The sequence below is a fragment of the Achroia grisella genome, unplaced genomic scaffold (genome assembly GCF_030625045.1).
Source record: "Achroia grisella isolate CSIRO2021 unplaced genomic scaffold, CSIRO_AGI_Agris_v1 utg660, whole genome shotgun sequence".
Taxonomy (NCBI): domain Eukaryota; kingdom Metazoa; phylum Arthropoda; class Insecta; order Lepidoptera; family Pyralidae; genus Achroia; species Achroia grisella.
In genome coordinates this window covers 3,494,771-3,509,925 of record NW_026712984.1, presented here as the reverse complement: position 1 = coordinate 3,509,925, position 15,155 = coordinate 3,494,771, and the positions used below count along the sequence as shown (strand labels likewise).

At 31.9% G+C, this 15,155-nt stretch overlaps 1 protein-coding gene across 1 annotated transcript in view; it reads left to right on the top strand.

The window, feature by feature from the left end:
* The first annotated feature begins 2,355 nt into the window (after positions 1-2,355).
* LOC131849638 (zinc finger protein Xfin-like) overlaps positions 2,356-15,155 on the top strand; it is a 30,949-nt gene continuing 18,149 nt past the window's right edge. The window contains exons 1-2 of the mRNA XM_059199751.1: positions 2,356-2,553; positions 13,249-13,334. Coding sequence (XP_059055734.1) covers positions 13,277-13,334 — 58 coding nt within the window. The 5' untranslated portion in view covers positions 2,356-2,553; positions 13,249-13,276. The remainder of the gene's footprint in view (positions 2,554-13,248; positions 13,335-15,155) is intronic.

The following is a 15,155-nucleotide window of genomic DNA, read 5'->3' as shown; positions in this document are numbered from 1 at the left end:
CTTATATTTCTGCAGTTTATTCGAAATGTAGGTACTTAGTACCTAATTTAAATTAAAAAAGAAAGGAAGAGTTGCTTGTTGCTTCAAGCTAGATAACAGTAAAATAGAGTCTACTCTTTTCAATTCATATTGTTCTTATCCTGCTTATAATAATAATAATAATAATAACGCAGGACAATTCCCACAGCGCAATTTATTCCCAAGCCAGCATGTGTTATGGGTACTAGCATACTATAGCATAGCAACCGATAAATACTTAAATACATTGTCTTTTGTAAATGCATACATAATATATCTATATGGAAAACATCCAGACCGATACGAACAATCAAACTCCTGAATGTAATCGAACCCATAACCATTGTAGTCGAAGTAAGACGAAATGCTAAACCGACCGAAATTTAACAAAAGTTGTCTAAGTAAAGATGTTAATTCAGCTTCCGCCTTCGCTAACGATGATAAAATCAACATGAGGTCAGGTCAGTTAGCCCATCTAGGCAAATGGTAATTTACCACCATGGTTTCCAGGGGGAACCGCGTGGATGTCAACTTGACAATGGTATATTGCTAGCATTGCGTTTATTGACGACCTCGGTGGTCTAGCGGTCAAGCACACCGCTTTACGACCGATGGTCGCGGGTTCGATTCCTCGCACGGCACAAACATTTGTATTCATGAGTATGATTGTTTGTATCGGTCTGGGTATTTTCTATGTATAATATGTATGTATTTACAAAAAAAAAATATCTATGTATATGTATCAGTTATCTAGTACCCATAACACAAGCTCTAGCTAGCTTAACTTGGGTCTAGATGGCTCTGTGTGAATTGTCCTGAGATTATTTATTTATTAATCCACATCACTAATAATCTCATTCCACCATCTAAAAACAGATGAAATAAGTAAAAATTAAGTGACCACGTGTTGGAGTATGGGAGGGCGACTTATTTGCTATGCGTTTGACCGATTGTAAAAGGTCAAGATGAGATGTGTCGATGATTGGGTACGCTGATAAAACTGATACTTACATCCCGTAAGGAAGTTACATTCGAAGTATTATTTAACACAATATCTATTGCCTTGCTTTTTAAAAATAGAATATTGTACTATAATATAATTTAAAAGCTATTTGAGGATATTTGATTAGAAGTAGGTATTTTAGTATTTCTAACCACTTCACTAAAAGTAGTTGGGAAAAAGGAGATTGTTAGCAATGGTGATTAGTGTCCCATGACAAGGGTAGCATAGCAATATTCCAGCATAGACTATACCATGAGACCAAAAAACAACAAAACACCATTTAAACATTGGTTAATTTCTAATGAATTTGTCACATTGTGCTAACTTACCTGACTTCATGCACATCTTAACATTGTTAGAGCAAGCACGTACATTCCATGATCATCCAATAAAATACTATAATTAATTAATTATACTAATTAGTAAACAATATTTATGTTATTATTCTATTAGTTCCGATTGCAACTCGCAATAGTACTACTATACTATACTATACTATACATATATAGTACTAGCTGACCCGGCAAACGTTTTGCCATATAAATTAATATCGCTATTAAAAAATAGGGGTTGGTAATAGAAGGGTGAAAATTTAGAGTTGTATGTATTTTTTAATGACACATAAAACAAATTAAAAAAGTTGTCGAAAAAATTAAAAAAAAATTGGGGTGAACTACCCTTAACACTTAGGGTATAAAAATTAGTTATAAACCTATTCTCAGACCTACTGAATATAGATACATATAAAATTTCATCAAAATCGGTCAAGCCGTTTGGAGGAGTATAAACACGAAACCTGTGACACGAGAATTTTATATATTAGATAATTTATTTTTATATTCTTTATTACTATATAGATATTGATATGTCTGTTGTTATATAGAATGCTTAGGTACATATCTGCAACATTAATATTATTTAAAGTATATATATTAATTTAGTTAATAACATAAAAAAATATATATAATTTTCTGATTAAACAGAAATCATATTTTATAATGGCAGTTTACATACAACAGTGTGTAGCGACTTGCCACCATTTGATTGTGTTAATCAGAGATAACGCGCGCCAAATGGACTCGATATTCGATAAACGGAACCATCCGTTAGGGCATCTCCACATTATCCTGTCGCCTCTCAAATGATCCACCTGAATCGCCACCGTTGGACAATCTGTAGCGCAACGAACAAATCTATCCGTCCCGCTCACTCGCGTCCCGTACGAGATGCGCCCTCCTTCTCCGCGCGCGCCGCCGTCCGACCAATAGCGGCCATCTTCTCCCCCGAGAGCAAGCGACAGTGCGTACTCTCAATAAGCACAAAGAGAAGCGATCTCGTCGCGTGAGGTTGTCGCACGAGATGCGGATCCGACGCAACCCGCAACCGTCAATAGTGCCTTTAAACTTTTAAGTGATATAAGACTGCAAATCTGTGCTCAAATAATTATAGTGTTTTGTGAAAGACTGGAACTGTGGTTGGACATTTTTAAATTTCGAACAACGGCAGATATCACTAAAATTATTCACGATTGGGTAAGTGCAATTTCGATTAGATTAACGGTGGAAATTATCGATATGTTAGCGATCGGTCATTGTCTTTAAGCGGGGTCCCTTAGACACGTCTTAGTCGAATCTAGTTGGTCGAACAGCAAAATATTACATTTGTAGTTCGTATATTGACCCTTGCCGTGTCCGCGCGGTAGGTATTTTGCGTAAAAATATTTTAGTGACGTATTTTTTTTTTTAATTCCATCAGCATTTCATATTTCTGTTCTTTTTGTATTTTTTTTTTCGTAAAGCTAATATATAAATTTTAATAATGGTTGCGGCTCAGAAATTTTCTAATAAGAACTGTATTCGTAAAATATAAATCTTATATGAATTTAATTTCTATTACAAATAATGTAAAGTACCTACCTATATATTTTACCAATTTAGAAGTAAAATTGTTTAATTATTTGCGTGTAAAAGAATTTATATTTCAAAATAACATATATTTTGTACCGTAAAATATATCGTATGACATTATCATTTTTTACCTAAAGTAATTTTAAAATAATCATAATTATAAATATTAAATGTGTAAAAATATAAATTATATTTTATATTAAAATAATTTATTTTATATGATTATAAAATTATTTTTGCATACGATAACTTTAGTTATTTAAATAAGAAATATAGATGTAAACAGTTCTTGTAAGTACATGAATATGTTTTAAATATATAAATCGCTATACATATTTCGCTGACCTCTATAAAATTAATCTAATCAACGTAACTATTAAAATTTGATATTTCACTTATTTTTAAACTTAGACGCTTAAAAAAAGTAACTAACAAAACTGTTTTTATAAAGTGCTTTAAAATGTTTTACTTTTTTAAAATTGTGTAGGTACTATCTGCCTATTATTTTTTTCTGTGAAAATGTGGAATTAGGGTCCCTATTAAGTGGGCTGTAAGATTGTTTGCTATTTTAATTACCTGAAGTGAGAATGTCTTCTTCACGATAAAAAAAAGATAAAAAATTGGCCTATCAATATAATCTTAATAGATTTTAAGTCCGTCCCGTCCGAGAGAACGTGATGGGGTATGGGAGATTCGTTCTCACTAAAAACTCCATGGTGTCCCTCGGTACTCCAAGGCAGCAAGCCACAGGAAATACCTACATTCGTATTCTACACCGACTGCTGTAAAGACGGCCCGATCCTCATTTGTTAAACTTAAAAACGCTAAAACATTAATATTTCAGTATCTACAAGAAAAAAACCAAGGAGATCACTTTATATCATGCACAAAAATTCATGAGTTGCCATTCCAGAAGACTCAGATGTCATAACCTGTCATATCACTACCGTATCTCAACCTTCTAACGAAACAGCTCACAAAGCAAACTGCTTGGCGGCTGAAGTACCTACGTAAGACAGTGATACCCTTTTAAACGTGTTTGTAGAAATTCTACCTACTCTACTAAGTATATCCTTAAAATATGGCTACATAATGCAACGTTAATGATAAAAATTAACTAATTGATTGTACCTATATATCTTAAAAGAGAATTGGAAAAAGAAAGTCATAAAAAATAAAACAGAGCTTGTGTTATGAGTACTAGAGAAATTATAGTAAAAATACTTATATCTGTAGTATTTTTTACTTAAATACCTACACCATATAGACACAGGCTAATAAAAACAATCAGAAACTCTTGTGATATTAATATAATTAAAGTTTATTTTTTATCTTCTCTAATCAAAAACTATAAAACAAAATTCTATTATGTCACCACACTGTCTGTCTCTACAACTACCTTTAAAATATTTATCCCATTATTAATTTATTTACATATTTATACAACAGATACTCATGAATATCTATATTTACATTATGCGAGGAATCAAACCCGCGATCATAAGAATTATGTGCGGTGCACAGTGGGAACTCGCCTAAGAAAGCCATCTCATAAATACTTTTTCTAAAACTCCGTGTATATGCTTGTATAATACCTCAAATTGTAGCCAAAGAGTTACTCTATCATTATAAATATGATTAAAATCTCTGACTATTCATACTTCATAGAATAGAGCCTCTAAAGTCAAGGAATGAAAAAAATACAAAAATAATTATGTAACTTAAATTTGTTTGGTACAAGTTTATAGTATCAAAACAATATCAAGTGATATAGTGATACCATTTTAGAATGCTTAGAATGTGTACTTTACTATAAAATAAAAATATATTTAGTTTAGTCGAATATTATTTAACTAAAAATCCATATATCGTTACATGTACTATTTTCTTTTCTCAGACTTTCACTTGGAGATTTGACAGTTGCCGAAGCTTGCCGAAGTTCTAAATTTGGTTTTATTTATTAGGAAATATAATGTAATTTGATGGCATAACATTTTTTTGTGCAGTTTCACTGCGTAAAATATTTAAATCGAGTATAATATCATGGTGAGATTTGTTTTTTCTAAGAACGTATATTAAGATTTTCTTCTTTATTTGAGATTCTCTGTCTGAATATTCAAAAAAATACTTTTTGCTCAATTATTACTTTATATTTTATCTTTTGCCTTACTTTTATCAACTATTTCACACAGTATATAGTTCCCATTCCCATACAGACCTATTCTATACCGCATAATGATAAATATTTTTTATCAAGTAATTTTGCACACGTATATGATCATTATTAAGTATAAAATAGTGTATGTATTTGCATATGAAATATTACAGTTCTTTATAAGCATTTGTTATTACTAAACAATTGTTAATTACTCATCTCGCCCCAATGAGTGAATTCTCGTGTACCAGACGCGACTTAAGTGTCTTATTGATTTAAAGTGATACAAATTATGTTGATTCTATATCAAACTACGAAATAATTTTACCGAATCTTCAGATGCGAATATATTATCGCAAGTATTCAGAAGTCCTTCATAACTCAGTTTCGTCAACGCTATACGAAATGTGGTAGAAAGAAAGAACGTTTTTAAATAAAATAGCAATTGATAGGATGGTATTTTCACTGTAAATCTAGAAAAAACTACATGCGAACCTGAACCTCCTACTTAGACAGAGAAAAGAGGAAGACCTTCTAAAACGTACGAAGACAGTTCGGATAAAGAAAGGGAAAAACAAGGCTTGCTTGATAACTTTATACTGAATCATATGAGTCAATGGTGAAACCCTTAAACCCTGTACATATGTACAGGGTTTAAGAGTTTTATCATTGATATTTTACGAGCATTGCCGACAGAAAACTAGATGAATTGAGCAATCTTAATGAATAATCTAATGAACCGGCACATATAACAGCGTATTCAAAACATTAAGCTCTTCGCATTTTCATAAAATTGGATCTGAACAAGGCACAGTACGAAAATATGAGGAGTTGTTTGATAGTAAAGAATTACTTATTGTTTCCATCATATTGATTCGTGAAGCTTCGTGCTATCCGCCAAAATTATGTATAGAAATTACTAACGTTAAACCAGAAATCAAATGTATGTACCATTTGCAGTGCAAAACCCACAGAGATGAACAATTTAGAAAAAGTACAAAATAAACCTGTCGATGAAACTTCCTATCAATATGGCCTTTCAACTTTGCATTCGTGGAACTTATTTTACATTTATCTTACAAACAAAATACAAATCAATAAAAATGATCTGCCACAACAACAGAAAATAAAAATTTAAAAAAGCAAAAGAAGGCTTATGTACAAAGAAGGTTCAGAGAAGAACTTGGATTAAATATAGATAAGCCGAAGCAAGTTAGTGGCAACACTAATGACGGCAATACAGCCACAAGATTTTTCCAAAATTATCATTGCACATCAGAAATTACTAGTATATATGAGGAATTAATAAAAATGCTTTATGTTAAAATGAAATGTGAACGAGTGATACGTTACTTTTCTGTCTTGCCTTTTGGGCAACTTTCAGAAGATGCTCATCACGGAAAAAAGACTATAAACAGTTCAGGCTTCATCATGCAAGACAATGTTCGAGGGTAGCCTCTAACAAAGATGTTCTACACGCATTTTTATGTACCTCTGACCCATACATAACAAGTTTAAGAAAACCTTCCAATTAAAAATATTTAGTACTTTTTGATGAAGAAAAGGAGCTCTTGAGTGACTTGTAAGCTATCTTTATAAGAATTTTGGTTTTTTACGCTGATACTTTTACTTATTTCTGTATAAACTTCTTAGGACATAAATGTAAGTCTACAAATTCTATATTTCTTGTATTCCTAAATTATTTATAACTATTAGAAACATTTTTTTACTCACAAAGCATACATTATTTAAAAGTATATATATTTAAGATTATCAGGAAAAAAAATCATGTACATATCTTTATTAATACAGAAGTTATAGATTTATGAGACGAAAATGAGTTTCCCACTGTGCGGTGTGCAAAACCGCTAGACAACCGAGGCCGTCAAATAACTATGATGAAATGAATTCCTAGTCAAGACTTAATATTTAACAATTAAATCTAATAAGATCATAATGAGAATCGTTTAAGTATAATACCTACTTATACGTATAGATGAGTATGCAAGTACTGGGTGTTTAATTAATATTTTGTAATATTACAACTGACCATTATTAATCACGCTCTAGATAACATTACATTACAATATCTACCAGCATTTATAAAATAAAATCCCAGTTTTATTACGTTTTTATATGTTATCTGTGTTATATTTTGAAAAAAGAATATCATAAGTAGATAAACAAAAATTATATAAGTAGATTATTTTTACGAGCGTGGATAGGTAGTTATAAATAACTTAGTATAATTTAGTATCTAATATTTAATTTAATATTAATAGCATGCTTTATTTAGAAAATTACAATAATAGGTACTAATTAAGATAATTTATTTACCTCAAATTATCTATATCAATATTTATTATTGACAATTTTTAAAACAAAAATTTGTATCGTCTTTTTTTTAGTATTATTCTTTTGCTTGAAACTTCGTCTAGGAAATATTTGAGAAATTCTATTGTTATTTAAAAGATAATTAGAGAATATTTAAAATAATAATAATATTTTAAACACTGATAAATAAAGGTACCAGTGTCCAGTTATTGAAATATATACTTAAATTAAGTAAAACATAATATCTGCCTAATGAAATGAAAAGAGCGCTCTAGAATATATTAAGCTTGATAGAAAATTTTATTACGACCCCTACTATACAATCTTATTAAGACTGCTGATTTTGAATAATAATTTTTAAAACCATATCTTTGAATACAATCTCTTTGTTATTGAATTAGTACGTACCTAGTTTGTTTATCTCTAAATGTGAAACACCTTTTTATATAATCCATAAATTAAACTCATAAAAATAACTTAGTCCCTTCAATTGAACCCACAATGATAAATTTCCCAATAATAATAAAAATGAATAGATCTCTGTCTGTACGTGGAAGGTATAAGAGAAAACCATTATTGCGGACTTTATTAAAGTAAGAGAACCCAAAACATTGATTTTTTGGAATAATTATCTGTGAGCTAATGCGTGTTAATCTCGGAAACGGCATAACCGATTCGAATGCGATATTCACAAATATATGGTACTACACTTAAAATTTAGTGTTAATTTTATTCATAATCATAATAATTACACAAGTATATAGTAACAGGCTCAGTTATAACACATACACATGAAAGATTCGCATATATACTAGTATACATATCTACATACATACAATACCTCATTTTGCCTTCGAGAAATGAAAACTCAATCATCTTAGAAACAGAAAAGTAAACATCTGTGGTTTAAAAAAAAACATTTTATCTATGCGTGTAACAAAGCAATTATGTACATGTATCTTATATACATAATTTATAATTACATTATATTACATAGGTACTGAGAAACAGAGCGATAAAATGTGATCGCATCTTGAAATTGAGACATTATATCTCGTAATATAGATACGCGTGGAGTGTAATGCACGTTGTCTCGACAAAATCACCTGTAATCTATCACATTATCAGTTACTAACCGTGCACTCTAGTATCATCCATTGTACATTTAAATGAAACATTTTAGCCACCCTCGTCCCCTGAACGACCGTCACAGCATCACACTTTATGCCGTATATTGTAACTTTTTTCCTTTATGCTTGTTGGGCCCTCGGGTTAAGAACTAGCGAGGTAGACTTTATAGGAAGTCTGCTTGGGTATGCCTCTAATACTTTTTTTTTATACCACAACTGTAGCGATCAATCATTTGGAAAGAATACACTCTATCATAAGGAGATGAAAACCATCGCTTCTAACAATAAGTACTAACAATATTGAACGATCCAAAACTTTTTTTTGTGTAAATTTGTTATTAATTTTTCTATTTTTAGTATGCATAGATTCAAGATTTAATAATACTTAATCTCAAGACATTTATTTCTAACATATACACATCTAAAACCTTGTGTAATATGAACATAAAGAATTTTAAGGTAAAGTTTATAAATCCACAAACCAAATTTCAAAATTGACATGCAAAATTACGAAAAAATGCTCTTGTCTATGTAATAGACTAAAACTACCGTCAACTACATGCGTCTGTAATAGTACCTGTACATGGTCAGCTGCCACCACATTTTTTTTTTTATATTATACATATATCGGGAAAAGGAAGACTTCTAATTAGAAAATACATTCCAATGGCCTAAATGTACGTTTGGTACATAAAATTAATAAGGTCTATGTTTTCCGGTTTTGTTTCCTACAATAAAAAAAATATATACAAGGTTCTATTAGACAAAGCAAGATTATTTTGTAAATAAAGAATATTCAACAGTTTTGACCCCCAATTAAGTGCGTATGTGTTGCGAATTCAGGTAGTAAGATAGCCTTCGTCATAACCAACTGGAATCAGACTTTTTAATGTTTATAAAGTCTACCATAATGGGGTCGAAAAAATATGACGTGTGACAAGAGGTGAGAGGGGTTAGAATTTGAATTTTAAAATCTAAGATCTGAATATTAAAACACGAAGTTTGAAGTAGGTACTAACGCAAAACTTAAAACATATCCTATTCATGTACTGGTTTACCAGGGATTGCAAAATATTTGACATCAGACTAGGGGAAATAAAGAAAGTAAAATTTATGAAATTATTGTGATGTAGGTACTTTTAATTTCATATATTTTAATTATTATCTATTTAATGTGTAATGTTGTGGAATGCCTGATTCTTGAGCATCACGATTAAGCTATGTAAAAATATAAATAACTATTTAGCGTACCTATATGCTAAATAAAAAAATCATTCAGTCATAAATTTATGGATTTATTCACATTAAAAACATGAGACCAGTAATCAGTTAGTTAAATAGTGACGTAGTAGGTAGATACATATTGCACCAAGTGAGACCTTACTGTATGTACATTATTGTATATAACTGCATTCGGAGTGCATACCAAGAGTACAGGTTATTAGCACTCATTGTCTGGACTATAATAGGCCGTGAGCTGCGCACGCGCAAATGGTCGACAGCCGCTTAGGGTGACCATAAATAATGGATTTGAAAACACCTATTGTATTTATTCCAAACGATGTAAGATTTAAAATTTGTTTATTGGTCATACATATAGGGTCAATTAATATTTATCATGCTATAAATTGTATGTATAATGCTTCACAGATTTTGTATCAACCATACTGACAGGTTTTTTTTATACTACGATGGGGGCAGACAAGATACGGCCTATCTGATAGTAAATGGTTATCGTAGCCTACGGACGCCTGAGACACCACGAGAATCACGTGCGCGTTGCAGACCCTTAAGAAACTTAGTATACCTTTCTTGAAAAACCCCATGCTTTAGTCTCATTGGATGTAAATTACATTTACATTACATTGATAATAATAATAATAATAACCCAGTACAATTCACACAGTGCCATCTAGTCCCAAGTTAAGCAGAGCTTGTGTTATGGTTGCTAGACTCATAGACTACTTTTTTTTTGTAAATATACGTATAATATAAATAGAGATTACCTAGACCAATACAAACAATCATACTCATGAATACAAATGTTTGTACCTTGCGAGGAATCGAACCCGCAACCATCGGAACTATAATATTAAACCGCTACACTCCAAAACCTTGTACAAAATAATGGAATAGTGTTCCCGCCTGAGCTCCAGGATATAAGAGGGGCACCAGTGCAAGAGGACAGAAGAGAGCAAGAAGTCACGTCCGTTAGCTCATCGTGGCGAATTCACAAAGAAATTATCTGTCTAATCTGCACCCTACAACCACAGCTTACAGAGTAAGCTGCTTAGCGGAATTAGAGAAATTGAGGTACACACGCAGACACCTAACACATCTGCTTTAAGGGGGGGAATAGCTAGTACTATGGACTAATAAACCCATTGCGAACAATGTGCCAAATCAGGTTAACTTTCACGCGGTTCCCCCTGGAAACATTCGTTATAAATTCCTGGTAAATTTGCAAGAATGCGCTAACTAACCTGACCTCGTGCTCATCGAATCATCCTCCACTGGTGCCCCGCCACTGTGTACCGTTAGCGCAGGCAGATGCGACATTCCATTGTCATCAGTTTAAAAAAAAACACCTCTGATTCTGGTCTATTTGGTTATTATTTCTAGCAAAAGAAATCCTTTGCTAGCAATGATGATCAGAGTAGTTACGAGGTAGCTACTTACAATTATTATTAACAATCCCTTCGACTGATTATATTAACTCGTATGTCAGCCAGTACCTTATATATTAGGTAGGTATTTTTGTTTAATGACTGATCCTGTTCGTCGTCACAAAACCACAGTTTTTACTCATGTGGCATTAATTAAATGCCTTACATTTCATCGTATGATATGCCTATTCAATTAGTCATATAACCAGCGCAGGAAATTATTGCAGAATCAATGAATAAATACCTTTTTAGAGAAGGTGAGATAAATTGCATGCGTTTATGTTTTAGTATATGTACTGCCGAAGCAAATACATGCGTTAGTGTAAGTTATTAAAATTATTATTCTTACTTATTGCGTTTTAGAAGTGAATTAAAAATCAAAGTAAGTGTAAGTTTTGTAATAATAACTTTTAACTATAAATAAATCAATCACATTTCTGTATGTGAAATTTATTTTTCAATTGATTTCACCATTATCTGATTCGTTCTTATCCTATATATTTGGGACTGACGTAATATGTTTTTCTTCTATTTCCGATTCATTTCAATCAATACTATGTGGACAGTTGCTTCCGTAATTTTAACTTTGTTAATTTTAATTTGTTTTTGAAAAAAGAAATCTTTAATTTATTTCCTACTAGCCGTGCCCACGGTTTCACCCGTATAAAACGTATAGCCTATATGTTATTCTAATATATAAGCTATATTACTATAAAGTTTCATCAAAATCCGTTCAGTAGTTTTTGCGTGAAAAAATAACTAAACATACATCATATTCACAAACTTTCTAATGATTTTTCGATTTAATAACTACTCTCCCTGGATTAGAGATCGTTATCGAATGATGACGGTTCATTATTTATTACAATGTACGAGTGTATTACAGCAAAACATTGGAGGTTAGTATCCATATGATTAGAGACACGATCTACCGCAATGCAGTCCACGGATGCGTCGAATTGGTACAGCCATCTGCATTAATATGTACTAAACATTTTATCGTCTTATCTGATTTTGACATTTTTTTTTTATTAATTGTGTTTATTCACATTTTTGTATAAATTATTTATGAAGTCCCTAACTACTGAGGTAGTTATAAAAAATTCCTGTACTTCAGGAGTCAGTGTCCTCTTCCATATTATGGTGTAAGTACGTGAAATTTTCATGATGGTTTCCAGGGGAACCACGCGAAGGTTGACCTGACATGAAATATTTTGGCAGGAATGGGGTCATCAGTCCACATTATTAACAGTGTCCCCCCCTGCCACGTTATACTCCGCTAAATATGAACGTTGATGCATTCACGGGGTGTTGTTAGGAATGCATCTAAAGCGGCTTAAATTGAAACCCTACCCAATAATATCTACCTGATAATTATATATTATATACATATATATAGTTTAGGTAACCCCATTTCTAGTCGATCAATGATTATACAAAAAGGAAACGCTGATAACCTAATCGTGAGTCAACGTGCATTCCTTTATCATATTTGTAAGAAATTAACGTTTTGATAATAAAAGAAATAATCAGAATAAAAGATAATTTCTCAGTACTACCTGAGTTCGTAACATCGTACAGATAGTTTTTTTTATTGTGTTTTGGTTTGAATTTAATATACATAAATGTGTGCTATTCGTACTTGCATCAATGAAACTGTATTCGAATTGTTGACATGAATTCTGAAATTAGCGTTCATAAATGCCTTGCGGGCGATAGCTACAAGTTTTACGTGTATGTTAATGTTATGTTACAAATGTTTTTTTAATTTTTTCTTTTAAGTTTAATATTATGGTGTAGATGATCAAATGTTTTTTTTAATGTCCTTTTGTTGAATATTGAGATTTGACAGTGAAATTATGGAGTACCTACGAAAGAATAACATCTTACTTCTCCGAAACGGCAAAGCATTAGTGATAGTGTAACGTCACACACTATCACTAATGTGATGAGGTGTGATATCCGTGCTGTTCAAGGATATGGGTGCCGTTTGATTAGCATTCCAGTTACATGAAAAATTCTTCTCTGTTATTAGGCGTCGACGTGGTCGGTCGTCGCGGGTCATGCAGGGCGCAGCTAGCGCCCCCGCGCCCCCCGCGGCTGAGCCGCCATCTTCTCAACGTAAGTACATACCAAATATGTTTTAACTTTAACAATTGAACCTATTTTTATACTAATATTCGCGCGTACAACTCGTCCGTTCTGCTCACCGGCTGCTCGTATAATGCCTTTTTTGTCGAGTCACTGTTCATAGTCCGCCATCTTGTGCACCATTACTCTCGAAAAACCGGAAGTGATAACACTAGCGACTTACCCCGGTTTCGCATGAATGCAGTTAGCTTACGGATTTCACAATGATTAACACAACGCCATCTAGTCTCAGATTAAGCAGAGCTTGTGTTATGGGTACTAAACCACTGTTATAAATACTTATATATTGTTTTTATATATAATAATTAGACTCATGAAAATTGTGCTTAAGTTTCTCAGAAAGCTATTAATTTTATATATATATATATATATATGAGGCGTGTCTCCCTAAAGTGCGAAACATAATATTTACGACTAAACCGACTATTGACGCATTAGTGACGCAACGAAGCAAGTAGGTAATGAATTTTTCGATCCAACTCAGACTGAACACAATCATTTCCTCAAGTACTATAATTGTATCACATTATATCTCCTGTACTAGCTCCTACCAATATAAATGTGAAAGAATTATTGTTTGTCGCAATAGTTAATAATATTAATAATACTCGTAATATCCGGCAATTTGGACAACACCATCTAGTCCCAAGATAAGCAGAGCTTGTGTTATGGTTTTTTTTGTAAATATATACATAAGATACCTACATACAAAACACCCAGAGCTATGCAGTCATACTCATAAATACAAATGTTTCTACCGTGCGAGGAATCGAACCCACGACCATCGGAAGTAAAGCGATGTGCTAAACCGTGACCTAACTCTAAAGAAATGGATCGATTGTTATGAATTTTTTTTTTTGTTTGATATCTGGCGTTATTGAGATGGTTCTTGGCAACAATTTATTACTTTTTATTATTATTCGGATGTTACTTAAAATTACAAAGTTTGTAATTACTACTAGTAGTAATTTCGATTGATTTAGTTACCGAAACATTGCCAAAACTGAATGAAACAAACACTATCAACAAGCTTCTCTGGTACATCACCTGATAACAAAACGCAGGTATACAAACAGGATGTGTAATCGATATTAATACATCGATTAATAGCGACCATCTCGCATCTCGCAACTCGATTCTGCTCGTATGGCGTTGTATGTAACTCGAGTGATATGGTTGGCACGAGCTGGACTCGACTCCTAAGCATTTCTACGAGCCACTACAATTTTTATTGCAATGTTTAGCTGATAATGTTTACGACTAGGCATCCGGCGCGGCGTGGCGAAATGCAAATATGATTGGACTTCAAAAACCTTGAATTTAATGTTTCGAATAGAAAAATGTGATATTTTATTGTTATTACGTATTTACTAGAGAATCTAAATATTTATGATAATCAAATTACATCAATAAATTCATTAAACTTGTCAAAATTTCATTATAATACCGCCAGCTTTTTTGACCTAAAACTTTGACTGACAAAAAGTTTTCGAATTGTCACAACTTTTCTATTTAATTATATGATTAATTTATTACTTCGAATTAAAAAAATATACCATATGTTACCTGATGATGAAGAAATTTTTTTTAAATAAAATATGTTTTTTATATATATTATATACTCACGTATAGACTTGATTTTTTGTTTGTATTGTTGGTAAAACTGTAATAATAAGAATATATTTAATAGATTAAAAAACATATTTTATTTGTTGATTCTTTGTTTGTGTTATATTAATATTATATCATGTTTATTATTCATCTTGACGCCCCGGTGGTCTAAACTCCCAG